The sequence below is a fragment of the Anabrus simplex genome, chromosome 5 (assembly GCF_040414725.1).
Source record: "Anabrus simplex isolate iqAnaSimp1 chromosome 5, ASM4041472v1, whole genome shotgun sequence".
In the NCBI taxonomy this organism is placed as follows: Eukaryota; Metazoa; Arthropoda; class Insecta; order Orthoptera; family Tettigoniidae; genus Anabrus; species Anabrus simplex.
In genome coordinates, this window is record NC_090269.1 from 184,470,828 (window position 1) to 184,490,953 (window position 20,126).

The window sequence follows — 20,126 nt, forward strand, 5'->3', positions numbered from 1 at the left end:
AAATTAAATCAGTTTTTGTTATACTTATCTATCAATATTTATTGGAATCCTCAGTGAGTTGTGTGTATTAGCACCTGATGGGAAAGAACCTTAACTCCAATTTTTATTAATTATGAGCATTATTACAACATCTTAATTTGTATATTTTATGTGGTAGAACATGTATGGTTTACAAGGAAAGGAGTATTTTGAAATACATGTAGTAGGTCCTTTCTGTGTGTATGTAGTAAGCAGTTGTACAGCACAGGTTGTCTGTAACCAGACCAGCGTATTGATAATTCTGTCCAAGAGCTGACTTCCTTCTTACGGTATACTGTTGATCACAACTGCAAACTCATTGCACTAGGTTTGTACAACACAGGTGGTCTGAAACCAGACCAGTGTAAAGACATGAGTAGTTTTGTCCAGGAGCTGACTGCCTTCTTACAGAATACTGTTGATCACAACTGCAAGCTCATTGCATTGGGTTTACTGCATCTATATTCAATGTTGCTTACTATACTGCCATCCTGGGAGAATACACATACTAAATACCTATTTTAAATTATCTACCTGTTCCAGTTTTGTATTCTCAACCTGACATTCAGTTCTATTTTATCTCCTCATTCCAAGTACTCTCCTGCCATTGTACCTGTCTGCACCAGCAATCACTACTTTCATATCTGTTACCGTACTTATAATTTATTAATAACATACAGGCCTACAGAGGGCATCAAGGTAGACTGATTATTTTATTTCTTGTGCTGTAGATCCATTAATATTAGATTGCACAGTTTCAATAGACCGAGTTGTTTGCATAGGACAAAATTCTTACGGTACTACAGTTATACCTGACAGAATCCCTCCCTGCCACCTTATAACTTTGTAACTTAGGTAGCCTTTATCTCCTCATTCCAAGTACTCTCCTGCCATTGTACCTGTCTGCACCAGCGATCACTACTTTCATGTCTGTTACTGTACTTATAATTTATTAATAACATATAGGCCTACAGAGGGCATCAAGGTAGACTGATTATTTTATTTCTTGTGCTGTAGATCCATATAAACAATGAAAAACAAAGATGAAAAATTCATTTGTAACTATTCTGACAGATGTTTCTACCAACGTTTTGTAGATTTTAATCTACAACATAAAAAACTGTATTTTGTGTGATGTGATATTAAGGGGATATGATGGCAGAATATGTACATTATTTATAAATAATATATTCATATGACAGTTACATGCTTGTAATAAAAGGTTGAGTAGATTAATTACCCTGTAAGTCAATCCAAGATCTTACAAAGCCCATACACCCTACTCTGTCAAACATTAATTTATATAATTGGTATTTACAAACAGTTTTGACAGGCAATGTAAGATATAGCAAATTTAAATCATTTACCACCTGAGCAACAGGCCTAAATAACATTTTACTGTAGACGGCAATAGTATATAGTTGTTAGAAAGGCATACTCTTCACTTCTAAAAATAGAAGGCAAGGTGCTTGTTATTAGCACCTATTATTTTTTGCAGTGGTTGGTTCTCATGTTTGGTGAAATTGAAGGCAAAGTTTTCATTTTCCTTGAACTGATTCATAAGGAAAGTATTTCAGGATGGATAGATAGGCTTGGTCATGTTCATATCAGTAAAGAAGTTACATATGAACAATACACAGAAAGGCAAAATCAACATTGAGGTAAGAAAGAGAGTCCTACCAGACCTTTGAGGAAAAAGTTGTTACTCTGTACCAAGGAGTTTACCAGTAACTTGGATGGAAGTGCAGGATTTATATTAATTGGCTTATTATTGCCAAGTGAGCAATTAGATCAGCTTGCCAGTGCAAAGTTTGGGGAGACAGTACTTTATGCTTAGTGATGAGGGTAATAAACAAGACCTTGTGTGTAATTTACATGTAGTTGTGACAAGTATCAGTCTATTACACTGCCAACGTACTTATTAGAACAATATTCCAGAAGCTTTTCCTATAGTTATTAAGCTAGTGTACAGAGCACTAGCCTCACCTGAACTCCTCAAGAAATGTACACATATGTGAATACACAGAACCCTAAAGAGAATTTACTTTGGAAGAGATGTCCATAGACAACCTTTTTTCACAGCCATTTGGTAAAATTAGCTGCTTTTGAAGCTGCTGTAGTCTTCAATTATATAAATTAAGACAGGATTGTCATTCTTGCAAAGTTTGGTAATGGACCTGGATTCTTTGCACAAAACACAGTAGGCCTACAGAAATTCAGCAACATGCTTGTCATGAAAGCAATATGATACTATTCTGAACATGGCACAATAACAAAGAAGAGGAGAGGCGACAAGAGATTTGCAGAGGATCATGAGGGAGAGAAACAGTGTAAGGAACTCCATTGCTTTTATCATTTTCACAATATTCAGAGCATATGTGCATTTTTCTTTCTTTCAAAATTATTTACAGGATTGTAATGAAACTTGACACATTATTTCTACATTAGGTAATGTAAATTTTGACTGGAAGCATTTCTTGATATGTCTATTATTTTGGTAGGTGGGATCTCACCAAGAGGTATGAAAAAAAAAAAAAAGGGCTGTTAACCTCCATCTAATAAACACCTCAAAATATAATTTGAAAAGACAGTAATTATGCTCCAAGATCCAGCATCATTAAAACAAATAAGCATAAATGGTATTAGTCTTATATTTGAAGTACAATGAGCCACTGTTGTGAGGCTTTTGTTGGAATTTTCACCCTGTCAAGAATTCTGGCTGTAGTGCTCTATGAATGGCATCACATATAATAGGAACAAATCCACTGATGTATTGTGAGCAATCCTAAATCTGTACGAGGCACCAATGTCCAGAAACCTGTAGGCCTAAATAAATATATTTCCACTGTTGATGGTAGCACCTTCAAATTATGAATTCAAATTGATGTACATAACAGTTTTCAGTCCTTTTTATCAATACTTTATTAGGATCCTGCAGAATGCAAAGAAATGTACCTGCCACTAATCTTTTATTTGATATATTTTGCCACGGACATACAGTACCTAGTTGTTTCGAAAGTGAACATCACTTTTGACGTTGTGAATATTGAATTTAATGATAGTGTCAGCCTTTCCTCAGAACTTATACTTTTCCTGTAATTTGTTTGCCTGATGTTTATTATTGACTTCATTTTTTCCTCTAATTCCGTATACCGTAATTATTGATGAACATTCGGTACTAGTTCCTGAATTTTTCTTCGTCATTCCACAACGAAGGCACACTTTGGTGGAATTCTCCATGGCTCTTTACCTTGACCACTGCAATCGTCTGGTTCTTTCCTTTCTCCTAATATATTCATAGGTTAGAATCATATTTCCACCCGAATTATCGCTTTCACAACACATTCTTTTTCTCTCGTGAATATGAATACATCTGTAGCCTGTACGGTACTGAGCGGGAGTATCAGCTGTTTCCGTGCAGTCGATCCCTCTCGATCGATGAGCAGTGTGACAAGGTAAATGAATTTAGTCGTTAGTACTCGATGCCAGTTGGTCGCTCTTGATCGTTCGATGCCCTGTGTGACAGCGGGCTAAGGCTACCGGACAGAAGAAATGGGCTCGAAGGAAGTCCAAATGGCAAAAGTTAGAAACAGTAGGCTATGGCCTCGTCAGCGAACTTGTACGCACCTTCTCCTGTATTCTCGGTGCGATAAAACAGGAACCACGTGAGGTCTCTGTCGTTTTTGTCTAATACTAACTGCAAAAAAAGGTTTGGAGACCATAATGTGCGATAGCCTTCAGGTGGTTCCTGAAACGTAGCAGTGTTCCAAATATTACAGGGAGCAAGTTAGGGCTATTTCCAGTGTATCGTTCAGTGAAGGCAAGTCTGGTTCCTGTGATGATGCATCATAGACAATTCTGTATTTTGTGATGTCTTCCCTTTGTTTCTTCACAATGTGGTGTGGCATGTAGTAAACATTATTAGGAGTGACGTACTCAGGTGCAACTTCCACATGCTCTTGTCTTACGTAGTCCCACATCTAGTTGTAATAGATGTGTTTCAAGTCCTCATCTCTCTGCAGTTTAGCCTCTAACAAGTAGAACTGTTTTTCGGCAGTGGTGCAACTGTCAGCAAAGGGAACTGCTTTTGCAACAGGCAAGAGAGGCATGCTGTTATCTTTCTCCCACCGAAATACTCCATAACATTACAAATAATTTCCCGTGCTTGGCTTCTTATTGGAGTACCATGTCTGAACGGCTTTCTTCTCTTGGGGGCTTTGTCCTTAGACGTAGGCTACATGCTATTCACCTCATATAACATGCTATACTATTAAAAAAATAATAAACAATAAATTTATAGACTAGACACTACGAAATATAAATGAAACAAAAACCGCTAAAAAGAACTGAGCAAAATACAACACACAATTCAATAGAACGTGGTTACAGTAAACACATCAACACCACTGGTAACCGGAACTGAAGTCTAACACACTCTTTCAGAGCGATCGGCTACCTATGACTGGCTGTTTCTTAATTCACTTAGCCTCCGCAAAAAGGCAGCGCGCAAATGTAAAGTCGAAACTTATAAGAACTGAACTATAGAGTTATAACAAACATATATTTTTAAGTATATCAGTATCATATAGTTATAAGATATTTTATTCAATAAGTAATACCCATTTTGTCTCTTTCCGTGCTGATCATGGCTCAATTGAGCTGAACCATGTACACTTCAATATAATGGGCCAATTGCAGAAAAAAATTACTAGTTTTAAACAACGTTTAAGTTATGCACGATGTTCCATGGCAAAAAAAAATTCAACCAGTGTTTAGGTAGACATTGTTGAAGCTTCAATATTAGTTCAAAAATGGAAATGAAAAGTTATCTTCCAAGCAACTCTCTGCTTGTTGCAACCAATGAAATTCGTTGGTGCGCACACCAAACGTTTTCCTATAAATTATACAAATATGGCTAAGCATGAGAGTAGTTTTTATTATAGTGCTGTTACGGTGAGTGTTATCTAAATAACATTGGCAAAAGGAAGATAAAACTATCATACTGTGCAACCGAATGAGTTGTACAGGCCATATACATGTAGCTTGCATTCTTGAGATCGTAGGTTCGAAACGCACCATCAGCAGTCCTGGAAATTGTTTTCTGTAGTTTCCCCATTTTTACACTAAGCAAATACTGGGGCTGTTGTTATGCTCACAACTCTTCCATCCCAGTCTGCCTTTTCCTATCTCATAATTGCCAAAATCTTTTCTGAATTATCGTGGCGAGTATGCACATAAAACACCCACACACAAGACCAACTTTGTAGTACCACTTACGTGTACTTGGCAGTAAATATAATTCAGTAGAAGTCCGTTATACCGAGAATTCATATCAGTGAAAAATTTACTCGCTATAGCGGATAGTCATTACATCCGATTTTTCATAAAAGTCTGAAAACCCCATATACATTAAAATCAGTATGAAATGGCAATCAGTTTGTTCAAAACTTGTGTTTTCGCGGGTGATATCACTACGGCTAACTCGTCTGTTGTTTCGAAATCCAAAACTACATAAAAGTGAATGTTTAATTTCATTCTGAAAAAATTATAGTATTACTCCAAAAGGCCCCTGTGGAAACAAGTTTCAGTTTTCTTCTTCAAACAGCATTACCAAACCTAACTGTATGTATCATGAAAACACTAAGTGCACATAAACATATGATAACCCCCTCGCTACAAATTTACATGGGAATAGCCTTTCCGAAATTTAACTAGACACGAGAAAATATAAACCATCCTCTGAAATCAGTGATATCTTGGTATATCACATTCTTACTTAATTTCAGTATATAACATTAAAATAGGCGATCGACGAGTTAACAACTGCTATCGGTCACGTTATTTATCTACATGTTATATAAACATGTTCTCCTCTTTAATTTATCATTTTCTTTACGGAATAGCAGTCGACAGGTATTACTATATTCCGACATTACCTTCGAATTAACGTTAAAATTACCTTCGAATGCTGAGAAGAGAGCTAGCTAAATCGCTCGTAATAATGCATTATCAGTAATAGGGCTCTCACTGTAACCGAAGGATAATACACTGTTTAACGTAGGAATTTTGAAGCGCCAGACAAAACTGACGTTATAACGGGGTTATCGTTATATGCCATACTCGCTATAGCGGACTTCCACCGTATAATAGATAGAATCTCTCCCGGTTAATGTATATGACAGCCCTCTGACGACTGGAACAAGTTATATTGATATGGATGTAATTTATGTGACCTATTATTACAGGGAAATTATCCCAAGAAAAGTAAAATATAACAGTTGCCAAGAATTGTAGTCAAGTTGTCACTCACCAAACTGTCTCTGATATTATCCCTTGAAAAGCAAAATCTTATTTTAAACTGTACATCGCTGTATTTTTTCAAATGAAATGTAGCAATATTGCAGCAGATGACCCACAGGAGGCCATCGGACAAACCTTTCTTCCTGTAATTGTCTCAACATAATACAAATGATATATTTTTCATGGTACATAACCTCTGATTAACATTCACTCCTACAATTTGAGGTTACACGGTGTCCTCGGCAGTGTTTAAACATGGCCTCTTGAATATTGGTTTTAGACAGCGTCTAAGTGATAATGTCCTTGGAATACGGCAGTTATACTTAGACAATGATTAACCATAAACATCATCGAAATACTGTTTCTGCAATCAGCCCAATGCTGATTAAATAATCTATAATATTATAATGTGTAGAATAGGTGGAAATCTTATACCTCAATTTAGATACTACAGTCAATACAGAACTTGAAATATGAATTTTATTTCTAGCAACATAGATACTCGACATAGCCATCCAGTACCTGTGAACACCTGTTGAACGTTCTACCAATCGTTCAATTCCCCAATGGCAGAAATCCACTTGTAGGTCCTGGAACCCTTGGAGAATGAATACATGTTCATAGTCAGCGAATCTCTTGAACCCAGATGTCCTTTCAGCTTGCTGAACACATGGAAATTGCAAATGTCGTATCCTGTCATACCTTATAAGTTAAAAACTTCATTTTCCCGTATTGAACTGAGATTCACAATTGGAATATCAAAGAGGTTCAACCTTTTCAATACAAAACGTGTTGTATAAGAAGTTCACAACATAATATTTATTGAATAATAAGGACCGGTTTCGACGCTCACTGCGTCATCATCAGCTAACAAAGATCAACAAATAGGCAAAGTACATGTCATGAATGATTTACATTAATAACTCTTGTATGGCTGAATACAAATGGTAAACTGCTTTGTCATAAAAACTAGGAGAAACTTGAGTAAAATATGATAATGTGATGTGACACATAAAACATAGTGGTTTGATGGGTAAAAATTATGCATAAAATTGAACTGATGCTATGAGCATGAGAGTCTGAATATGGTGATAAAACTATGTGGTAAAAATAAAATGGTAAAATTGTCCACTCTTCTGTTGTTCACTTCAGGCACATAAGTCCAGGTCCGATGTTATATAGTCAAACCAATAAAAATTTTTTTTTTTTTTGTCGAGGCCGGGACACCTGATGCTGGGCGATTGAATAAGGTTGCTCTTCAAATTAGTCTCAGCTCAACAGGGTAGTGAATCTTTAAGAGAGGAAAGAAAAACTAAGTTAGTGAAATGGAAGTCTAAATCGAGTTTGGTCAAGGGTGATAGAATATGAGACTCACCTTGTTTGGCGTGCTGAGTGTGTGGTGTAAGAAGAGTTCTGGACTAGTGAGAAGGTGTGACTGAGTAGCGAAGTTAGAGTGAGAGGGGTGGGGAGGGGAAGTGGAGAGGAGAGGGGTAGGGAGGCGGAGTTTAAGGTGGGTCAGGAGGGCGGAGTGGCAGTGGTGTGGGACGTAAAAGAGTACTGTGGAGAGCGTGAAAGATCGATTTTTCTCTCGTGGTTTTTATACCTCTAAAGACTTCTATTAGGTAGTCGAAAAGAATGCTGGATTTTTCTGAGATTTCGTTAAGATTTAAGTTAGGGTTAAAAAATTGGTCTAGGTGAATAAAACAGTTCTCCGTAACGTCGAGTAAAGGGCCTTTATTTATGTTTTTGAGAATTTCTAGGTCTTGTTCTATGGTGGTAAAATTATGCTTTAAGTCATGTATATGTTGGCCTATTGCGGAAAATCTATTATATCTGATGGCATTAACGTGTTCTAAGTATCTAACTTTGAAGCTGCGCCCGGTCTGTCCGACATATGAGGAAAGACAGTTATTGCATTGAAAACGGTAAACACCTGACATTGCATAAGTGTCAGACCTGTTAACTGATTTGGAATTGTGAACTATATCTATGTTTCTATTGCTGGTTCTGTAAGAAATTTTAATATTATGTTTCTTGAAAATATTCGTTACACTGTGTATATTTTCATTAAAGGTGAAGGTGGCGAATAGGGCAGGGTTATGTCTTTCTTTGGTTAATGTTGACTTCAGTCTATGTTTACATTTGTTAATGATGCGTTCTATGAAAGAGGCATTATAACCGTTAAATTTAGCAATGGCCCGAATGGTGTTCAATTCCTTCTTTAGGTTTTCCTTGGATAAGGGTATTTTTAGTGCACGGTCTACCATGCTATAGTAAGTGGCACATTTATGTGCATGTGGATGTGTAGAGTCGTTTCTGATAGTGGTCGCTGTTTGGGTTGGTTTTCTGTAGATATTGTATTCTAAAGAAGAAGGATGTCGTTTAATTGTAAGGTCTAAAAAATTGATCGAGTAATTGGACTCAGATTCTAATGTGAATTTTATATTAGGATCAATCTTGTTTAAGTTATTAAGAGTAGTGGCTGCATTAACCGTTCTATCATCTAGAATAACTAGAGTATCATCAACATACCTAGACCAGAAGTGTATATTTGAAAAAGTGTTACTGGTGTTAATTGCAGTGTCTTCTAGGAAATCTATGTAAATTTCAGCCAAAATTCCTGAGGCCGGCGACCCCATAGCCAGTCCATCTTGTTGGTAAATGCATTTATCAAATGCGAAATAGTTGTTATGTATTACGAGTTTTAGGACCTGCATAAAGTCTTGGATCTCTAGTTTACTTAGCCCACTATATGTTTTTAGGTTTTTTAGTATTATGGGAAGGAGTTTTTTGGTGTTGATACTGGGATACATATTATTGATATCGAATGAGTGAAGGGTATGAAATGGCAGTATTTCAAATTTATTCAGTTTTTCAATTAGTTCGATGGTGTTTTTTACGGATTTTTTCGACTGAAATTTATAGTTTCTGCTAAGAAATTTTTGTATGAATTGGGCCAGTTTATATAATGGGCTAGGTCTGTAGTTAATGATGGGGCGTATGGGGACGTCGGTCTTATGGATTTTGGGGAGAGCTTTAGCGGTAGGCAGGCCGGGATTCATATTAATTAATCTCGTTTTTTCATGTTCTGTAAAAAGGAATGATGTATTTTTTAAAGTTTGTTTTAGGAGACGTTGGATTTGCTGTGTCGGATCTTTTTTGACTAAGGAGAAAGAACCAGTATTGAAAAAACTTTTTGTTTTTTCGATATAATCGTTTTTATCCATGATGACCGTTGTATTACCCTTGTCAGCTTTTGTGATGATAAGGTTATGAACTTTAATTTTATCCGCGAGTTTTTTAATGTGTTCTCGTTCTGCAAAGATTTTTTTATGTGAAATAATATTAGTAGCAGTTGTCCTGTTTTTTAGATTATTGATTTTGTTTAAAGTTCGTTTGACCTCGAATCTAACCTCATCTTGTGCATCTAAAGGTATTTTATTTATGGCTGTTTCGGATTCTATGACTAGTGTGGTAGCGATGTTAACTTTATTTGAATTGGGCCAATTGTGTTTTGGTCCTTTTTCGAGGATCTCGTTGTCCTTGTCCGAAAGTGTTATTTCTGTTAAGTTAACTACTGGGGGATGGAAATGTTCTATTAAAGACTCTAGGTTACGGGTACTCGATTCGTTAGGAAATGCTGTAGTTGGACTATTCAGCCTTGCGTTATTTTTAAGGTTGTTGAGTTTCTTCTCATGTGTTACTTGTTTTTGTTCAAGTATGTAGAACAGTTTGTCCGCAATTTTACTTTGGAAAATATTCCATTGGGCTTTAGAAAGTAAATGTGCTGTCTCAAGGTGCGTCTCATATAGTTTGTTATTTAAAAAAGATTTTTTCTTGTATAAAAATCTTATTTCATTCTTAAGCCAGATTTTATTTACCTTGGCTTGGGTTTTCGAGTGTTGAGGAGATTTTCGTTGCGTTTTTTTCGAGTTATTTTTAAGAAAGTTCGGAGTTAAATTGTATAATAAACATTGTTTTAAGAAACAAATGTCCTTGCCCAGTTTTGCGATCTTTATTCTAAGGCCCATGTATTGATGGGCTTTAAATTTTGCTTGGTTAGCTTTGTCATTATAAGTTAAAAACTTCATTTTCCCGTATTGAACTGAGATTCACAATTGGAATATCAAAGAGGTTCAACCTTTTCAATACAAAACGTGTTGTATAAGAAGTTCACAACATAATATTTATTGAATAATAAGGACCGGTTTCGACGCTCACTGCGTCATCATCAGCTAACAAAGATCAACAAATAGGCAAAGTACATGTCATGAATGATTTACATTAATAACTCTTGTATGGCTGAATACAAATGGTAAACTGCTTTGTCATAAAAACTAGGAGAAACTTGAGTAAAATATGATAATGTGATGTGACACATAAAACATAGTGGTTTGATGGGTAAAAATTATGCATAAAATTGAACTGATGCTATGAGCATGAGAGTCTGAATATGGTGATAAAACTATGTGGTAAAAATAAAATGGTAAAATTGTCCACTCTTCTGTTGTTCACTTCAGGCACATAAGTCCAGGTCCGATGTTATATAGTCAAACCAATAAAAAAATTTTTTTGTCGAGGCCGGGACACCTGATGCTGGGCGATTGAATAAGGTTGCTCTTCAAATTAGTCTCAGCTCAACAGGGTAGTGAATCTTTAAGAGAGGAAAGAAAAACTAAGTTAGTGAAATGGAAGTCTAAATCGAGTTCGGTCAAGGGTGATAGAATATGAGACTCACCTTGTTTGGCGTGCTGAGTGTGTGGTGTAAGAAGAGTTCTGGACTAGTGAGAAGGTGTGACTGAGTAGCGAAGTTAGAGTGAGAGGGGTGGGGAGGGGAAGTGGAGAGGAGAGGGGTAGGGAGGCGGAGTTTAAGGTGGGTCAGGAGGGCGGAGTGGCAGTGGTGTGGGACGTAAAAGAGTACTGTGGAGAGCGTGAAAGATCGATTTTTCTCTCGTGGTTTTTATACCTCTAAAGACTTCTATTAGGTAGTCGAAAAGAATGCTGGATTTTTCTGAGATTTCGTTAAGATTTAAGTTAGGGTTAAAAAATTGGTCTAGGTGAATAAAACAGTTCTCCGTAACGTCGAGTAAAGGGCCTTTATTTATGTTTATGTTTTCTCAAAAACATAAATAAAGGCCCTTTACTCGACGTTACGGAGAACTGTTTTATTCACCTAGACCAATTTTTTAACCCTAACTTAAATCTTAACGAAATCTCAGAAAAATCCAGCATTCTTTTCGACTACCTAATAGAAGTCTTTAGAGGTATAAAAACCACGAGAGAAAAATCGATCTTTCACGCTCTCCACAGTACTCTTTTACGTCCCACACCACTGCCACTCCGCCCTCCTGACCCACCTTAAACTCCGCCTCCCTACCCCTCTCCTCTCCACTTCCCCTCCCCACCCCTCTCACTCTAACTTCGCTACTCAGTCACACCTTCTCACTAGTCCAGAACTCTTCTTACACCACACACTCAGCACGCCAAACAAGGTGAGTCTCATATTCTATCACCCTTGACCGAACTCGATTTAGACTTCCATTTCACTAACTTAGTTTTTCTTTCCTCTCTTAAAGATTCACTACCCTGTTGAGCTGAGACTAATTTGAAGAGCAACCTTATTCAATCGCCCAGCATCAGGTGTCCCGGCCTCGACAAAAAAATTTTTTTATTGGTTTGACTATATAACATCGGACCTGGACTTATGTGCCTGAAGTGAACAACAGAAGAGTGGACAATTTTACCATTTTATTTTTACCACATAGTTTTATCACCATATTCAGACTCTCATGCTCATAGCATCAGTTCAATTTTATGCATAATTTTTACCCATCAAACCACTATGTTTTATGTGTCACATCACATTATCATATTTTACTCAAGTTTCTCCTAGTTTTTATGACAAAGCAGTTTACCATTTGTATTCAGCCATACAAGAGTTATTAATGTAAATCATTCATGACATGTACTTTGCCTATTTGTTGATCTTTGTTAGCTGATGATGACGCAGTGAGCGTCGAAACCGGTCCTTATTATTCAATAAATATTATGTTGTGAACTTCTTATACAACACGTTTTGTATTGAAAAGGTTGAACCTCTTTGATATTCCAATTGTGAATCTCAGTTCAATACGGGAAAATGAAGTTTTTAACTTATAATGACAAAGCTAACCAAGCAAAATTTAAAGCCCATCAATACATGGGCCTTAGAATAAAGATCGCAAAACTGGGCAAGGACATTTGTTTCTTAAAACAATGTTTATTATACAATTTAACTCCGAACTTTCTTAAAAATAACTCGAAAAAAACGCAACGAAAATCTCCTCAACACTCGAAAACCCAAGCCAAGGTAAATAAAATCTGGCTTAAGAATGAAATAAGATTTTTATACAAGAAAAAATCTTTTTTAAATAACAAACTATATGAGACGCACCTTGAGACAGCACATTTACTTTCTAAAGCCCAATGGAATATTTTCCAAAGTAAAATTGCGGACAAACTGTTCTACATACTTGAACAAAAACAAGTAACACATGAGAAGAAACTCAACAACCTTAAAAATAACGCAAGGCTGAATAGTCCAACTACAGCATTTCCTAACGAATCGAGTACCCGTAACCTAGAGTCTTTAATAGAACATTTCCATCCCCCAGTAGTTAACTTAACAGAAATAACACTTTCGGACAAGGACAACGAGATCCTCGAAAAAGGACCAAAACACAATTGGCCCAATTCAAATAAAGTTAACATCGCTACCACACTAGTCATAGAATCCGAAACAGCCATAAATAAAATACCTTTAGATGCACAAGATGAGGTTAGATTCGAGGTCAAACGAACTTTAAACAAAATCAATAATCTAAAAAACAGGACAACTGCTACTAATATTATTTCACATAAAAAAATCTTTGCAGAACGAGAACACATTAAAAAACTCGCGGATAAAATTAAAGTTCATAACCTTATCATCACAAAAGCTGACAAGGGTAATACAACGGTCATCATGGATAAAAACGATTATATCGAAAAAACAAAAAGTTTTTTCAATACTGGTTCTTTCTCCTTAGTCAAAAAAGATCCGACACAGCAAATCCAACGTCTCCTAAAACAAACTTTAAAAAATACATCATTCCTTTTTACAGAACATGAAAAAACGAGATTAATTAATATGAATCCCGGCCTGCCTACCGCTAAAGCTCTCCCCAAAATCCATAAGACCGACGTCCCCATACGCCCCATCATTAACTACAGACCTAGCCCATTATATAAACTGGCCCAATTCATACAAAAATTTCTTAGCAGAAACTATAAATTTCAGTCGAAAAAATCCGTAAAAAACACCATCGAACTAATTGAAAAACTGAATAAATTTGAAATACTGCCATTTCATACCCTTCACTCATTCGATATCAATAATATGTATCCCAGTATCAACACCAAAAAACTCCTTCCCATAATACTAAAAAACCTAAAAACATATAGTGGGCTAAGTAAACTAGAGATCCAAGACTTTATGCAGGTCCTAAAACTCGTAATACATAACAACTATTTCGCATTTGATAAATGCATTTACCAACAAGATGGACTGGCTATGGGGTCGCCGGCCTCAGGAATTTTGGCTGAAATTTACATAGATTTCCTAGAAGACACTGCAATCAACACCAGTAACACTTTTTCAAATATACACTTCTGGTCTAGGTATGTTGATGATACTCTAGTTATTCTAGATGATAGAACGGTTAATGCAGCCACTACTCTTAATAACTTAAACAAGATTGATCCTAATATAAAATTCACATTAGAATCTGAGTCCAATTACTCGATCAATTTTTTAGACCTTACAATTAAACGACATCCTTCTTCTTTAGAATACAATATCTACAGAAAACCAACCCAAACAGCGACCACTATCAGAAACGACTCTACACATCCACATGCACATAAATGTACCACTTACTATAGCATGGTAGACCGTGCACTAAAAATACCCTTATCCAAGGAAAACCTAAAGAAGGAAATGAACACCATTCGGGCCATTGCTAAATTTAACGGTTATAATGCCTCTTTCATAGAACGCATCATTAACAAATGTAAACATAGACTGAAGTCAACATTAACCAAAGAAAGACATAACCCTGCCCTATTCGCCACCTTCACCTTTAATGAAAATATACACAGTGTAACGAATATTTTCAAGAAACATAATATTAAAATTTCTTACAGAACCAGCAATAGAAACATAGATATAGTTCACAATTCCAAATCAGTTAACAGGTCTGACACTTATGCAATGTCAGGTGTTTACCGTTTTCAATGCAATAACTGTCTTTCCTCATATGTCGGACAGACCGGGCGCAGCTTCAAAGTTAGATACTTAGAACACGTTAATGCCATCAGATATAATAGATTTTCCGCAATAGGCCAACATATACATGACTTAAAGCATAATTTTACCACCATAGAACAAGACCTAGAAATTCTCAAAAACATAAATAAAGGCCCTTTACTCGACGTTACGGAGAACTGTTTTATTCACCTAGACCAATTTTTTAACCCTAACTTAAATCTTAACGAAATCTCAGAAAAATCCAGCATTCTTTTCGACTACCTAATAGAAGTCTTTAGAGGTATAAAAACCACGAGAGAAAAATCGATCTTTCACGCTCTCCACAGTACTCTTTTACGTCCCACACCACTGCCACTCCGCCCTCCTGACCCACCTTAAACTCCGCCTCCCTACCCCTCTCCTCTCCACTTCCCCTCCCCACCCCTCTCACTCTAACTTCGCTACTCAGTCACACCTTCTCACTAGTCCAGAACTCTTCTTACACCACACACTCAGCACGCCAAACAAGGTGAGTCTCATATTCTATCACCCTTGACCGAACTCGATTTAGACTTCCATTTCACTAACTTAGTTTTTCTTTCCTCTCTTAAAGATTCACTACCCTGTTGAGCTGAGACTAATTTGAAGAGCAACCTTATTCAATCGCCCAGCATCAGGTGTCCCGGCCTCGACAAAAAAATTTTTTTATTGGTTTGACTATATAACATCGGACCTGGACTTATGTGCCTGAAGTGAACAACAGAAGAGTGGACAATTTTACCATTTTATTTTTACCACATAGTTTTATCACCATATTCAGACTCTCATGCTCATAGCATCAGTTCAATTTTATGCATAATTTTTACCCATCAAACCACTATGTTTTATGTGTCACATCACATTATCATATTTTACTCAAGTTTCTCCTAGTTTTTATGACAAAGCAGTTTACCATTTGTATTCAGCCATACAAGAGTTATTAATGTAAATCATTCATGACATGTACTTTGCCTATTTGTTGATCTTTGTTAGCTGATGATGACGCAGTGAGCGTCGAAACCGGTCCTTATTATTCAATAAATATTATGTTGTGAACTTCTTATACAACACGTTTTGTATTGAAAAGGTTGAACCTCTTTGATATTCCAATTGTGAATCCTGTCATACCTCCCATCAAAACCGTTCAAGCAAAACTTGTGCCCGAGTAGACTTTATGTGGTGTTGCATTGCTTTACTTTCCCCACCTCTTGTTCTCCAAGGCTCAAGCAACAAACTCAATGTTTAGCATTAATGGTGGGTTGTCAACTCCTCCACAGTTGAAGTAAAGAGTGATCACATGACCTTCCCTGCATGTGGCACAACTTTAAATTTCTTCCGCACTGGTAAGGATGTGCATCTCCATTCCATTGAAGCCCTCTTTGGTTTCCGGTGTGAAATGTTGCACCCACGTCTCATTGTCTGTAATGATACTACTTAGAATTAGAAACTCATTACTCACTGACTAACAGTGAAGGAAGTCCAGAGAACCCATAAACCTTGCTGTTTAGTGTTCGGGTGTCAATAATCGTGGAACCCAAACCTACAGAGATGCCCATCTCCTGGGCAGTGTCCGGGATGCACAATCTGCTACTGCTGCAAACCACTGTGTTGATTTGCAGGATATTTTATTCTGTGGCCTTCCTGTTCGATCAGCATCACCCAGGTATGGGGGGCCTTGTCTGAATTATTGTTGCCACTTCACAATGGCTGGATGTGACAGTGCATTTGTCCGCACGCAGCCACAATTTCGTGCTGAATCTCAGCGAAATTGCAAGGTTTTGCCCAAGAAAAGCACACAATTCTGCGTACTTAGACTTTGGAGAATGGCACCAAATTATGCAGCATTTCACGTGCATACTACGATGCACCTCTTACCAACACTACAGCACAAGTGTCTCTGCAGGCAGCCCTGGACATGTACTCTATTTGGAGAATGTGCCACATTTGTTGCACAATGCTCTCCTGTTCGGGCAACATGTCTAACTTACATTTTGAATGCTCCTCATAGATGATAGAGAAATAACTTCAATTCAATATTTTGTTGTAATCTACATGGTCATCATCATCATCATCATCATATTCTAAAGGCTGCCTTGTCGCTGCAGCCACAGTTGTCTATCTTGAGCCAGTCTTTTCAACTCAGCGTAGGTCTTGCACTTCATCCTCAGAAGCAGGTTCTTGAAGCAAGACACTCTGGGCCGTCCTCTTCCTCTTTTTCCAGCAATTTTTCCTTCAATGATATTACGAAGGAACTCCTCATGCCGCAGAATGTGACCAATAAATTTTATTTTCCGTTTTTCAATTTTGGTTATCAGACTCTGTTCTTCTCTTATCTCTCTGAGGACTTCGGTATTGCTCTTCACTTCCGTCCAACTTATCCTCTGCATTCTTCTCCAGATCCACATTTCAACTGCCTCTAATTTTTTCTTTTCTTGCATTCCTAATGTCCAGCTTTCGCAACCATACAGAAGCACGCTCCATACAAAGGTTTTTGCAAAGGCCTTTCGAGTTTGAATATCTATATGTTTGTTGACCAGCAGATGCTTTTTATCTTGGAATGCTCTCTTTGCCATGGCTATCCTCTTCGTGACTTCTGATATGCTCCAATTATCACTCGTGAGCAGGGTTCCTAGGTAGCAAAACTGTTTCACTTGTTCTATTTTATCAGGGCCAATTTTTAAGTGTGTTACAGGTGTTTTCTTGTCTTTACATGTTGTCATGGTTTTTGTTTCCTTGTATTAATTTTGAGGTTCCATTTGCCTAAAGTTTCTGCTAATATGTTGATCATTCTCTGCATACTTTTACCTGTTTCTGCTAGTATGGCAATATCATCAGCAAATATTATAGTGTACTTAAATCTGATTATGTGAAAGTAACCGAAAAAATTCAGACACACACAACTTAATCGGGCTCTGTAGCCTGAACTAACTGCTGTTTCTGTCCTTTATTGCTCACAATGATTAATTTGTTCAAAATGCGCTTCTCATCTTAAGTTCATACACTGATTCTGTTTCAATGCATGTTTAAGGGGCATAATGTGGATGGAATGCCTGTTCGTGCAGTTGTTCTCTTACAATGTAAGAGACGAACACATAACAGAAGTGTAGATTATGCTTTATTAACAAAAAGTTCTGAGAATTTTGCAGTCTCTGCTAATTCCCAAGTCTTTCTAAATTCCATAAGAACACAATACACTTACTCCAACTGAACACAAGTAGGTACCTAATTTTAATATACATGTTTTCAATGGAATAATTCATAACAAAGGTGTAAAAACATTCAGTAGAACTTTCCAGAGAAACTAAAGGAAGATAACTGCCAACAAGAGAGAAATTAATGCATCAACTATGATCTTATTTGAAACAGTCATTTAAGAAAGGGGGCATGTTCAAAAGGTTGATTTTTACAGTATTGCAGATTAACATTGTACTTGGCACTTTCTTCAGAAGAAAATGCACTTATCCAACCAGTACCATGCTGCTATCTAAAGTTGAACTGTATGTGGTTTGGAATTTAAGAAAGGGCACTTATCCCCAGAGAATTACTTCTTTGCTTATAGGACATAACATCTTATGGGCTCCTAAAAGCCATGACAAGTTTGCCATCATTCTGGTTGAAATTAGTGATATTCTGAACTTCACTGCATGGTGGGCAAAGTTTTATAAGAGGAGAGGACTGTCAGATGAATCTCAAGGAAGGGGAGTGCCTAACAACTTTGAAATTCATTTACAACCAGCATCATTCATGCAGTTAAGTTTACTCTGCCAATGTATGGACAAAACATTCCATCAATGGACAATTAAAGACACCTTCTGTTCGCAGCTGGACAGCAATTTCCAGTTTCCAAACAAACAAGCCTACGAAGAACCAATTCCTATTGATGGAAATAAGATGAAAGAACTAAGGTGTCTAGAAGTGTATATTTCAGGGGAGTGCAAAGACCTTTTGAACGAAATACTTGCATGGCCAACTGTTTGTGTGACTATTTTGATTAAATGTGCTCATTCAAATCATCATTACTGCAGAATGACAACACAGTATGTTGAACTTACATGAGTAACGATGTGTGTTTTGCTGCAAAACTGTTTTTCTCTCATTCTACATATCATACATTCAGACATCATTATAGAAAGAGGACACGTGCATTATATTTATCTGCCAATTTACATAAAGTCCTAAATCTTTGCTCGACATTTTATCAAGTTACCTAGCCACAACCATCAACTCTGTCAAAGCACATACATTTAACATAAATAGCATGATTGATTTTTAAATAAGTTTTTTGGTCCTCCTGTAAAGTTACATTTCTGGATATGTGCCCTTTCTTAAATGACTGATACAAATTCTTACTGTACGTATTTCAGAACAACTTATACCGGTACATACTTTGAAGGAGGAACGTTGTGCTTTTTCTGTAGATCATTCCGCAGACGCTCTCCAACATGCCGGTAAACCTCTACAAGTGTGTTAAATGCTGTATCTCTTACAGATGCCATAGGGTCACTCAGAAGTTTTACTATCGAAGGTACAAGTCGTGACACCGACAATGACTGTGCTCCATGCCTATGCAACACACAAAAGGAACATAAAGATACATTTCACAATTAATGATATTAATTCCCAAGTACTAATTTTTCCTCATTAAGTTACAAAATCATTGCATGCATTTTACCATTAATTTTAATTGGTTGTCAATAACAAAATTACTCAAAACTGAAATAAACATGCACAAATACTATTAGCAATAATTCTAACACATGTAATTTTATGCTTGATAAACAAAGTCTTTGAGAAGAGTAACAGATGATAATCTACACTAGTGTCCAAAAAGCACTAAACGAGGCCATACCACCCAATAGGAATGTCAGACGTACTGCTGAACAAACTGAAGCCGACTCGCACACCATGTCACACAACTTGTCAAAAAAAAAAAAAAAAAACAGTATCAAAATGGTTCTGATAGCTAAGGTACACCTTTGACAACAACTAACAAAACTTGGCAATGTCTTCCACAACAAAATATGGTGTTAATAGGGTGTATGGTTGCCCCTAATGGCCACACATGCTTCGCAGCAACGTGGCATGCTCTCTATCAGATGGTCCAAGAGCTCTTGTGGCAGTTGATCCCGTTCCTCCGACAGGGCAATGCAAAGGTCCTGGAGGGTTCTTGGTGGAGGCTGACAGGATGCAATTTGCCTTCCCAATGCATCGCAGGCATGTTCTATAGGATTCAGATCCGCAGACCTCGCTGGCCAATCCATATGATGAATGTCTTCTCCAGCCAGAAATTCATCCACCACAGCAGCGCGGTGCGGTCGGGCATTATTGTCCATTAAGAGGAAGTCTGGACCAACCTCACCTCTGAAGAGTCGAACATGTGGTCCCAGTACCTCATCCCTGTATCTCCGAGTGTTAACAATGTTCCTCAGACCACCCATGAAGA

General features: G+C 37.1%; 1 protein-coding gene across 1 annotated transcript in view; it reads right to left on the bottom strand.

Annotated features, from left to right (window-relative positions):
• chb (chromosome bows) overlaps nucleotides 1–20,126 on the bottom strand; it is an 890,037-nt gene that overhangs the window by 695,906 nt on the left and 174,005 nt on the right. The window contains exon 5 of the mRNA XM_067147211.2: nucleotides 19,070–19,246. Coding sequence (XP_067003312.1) covers nucleotides 19,070–19,246 — 177 coding nt within the window. The remainder of the gene's footprint in view (nucleotides 1–19,069; nucleotides 19,247–20,126) is intronic.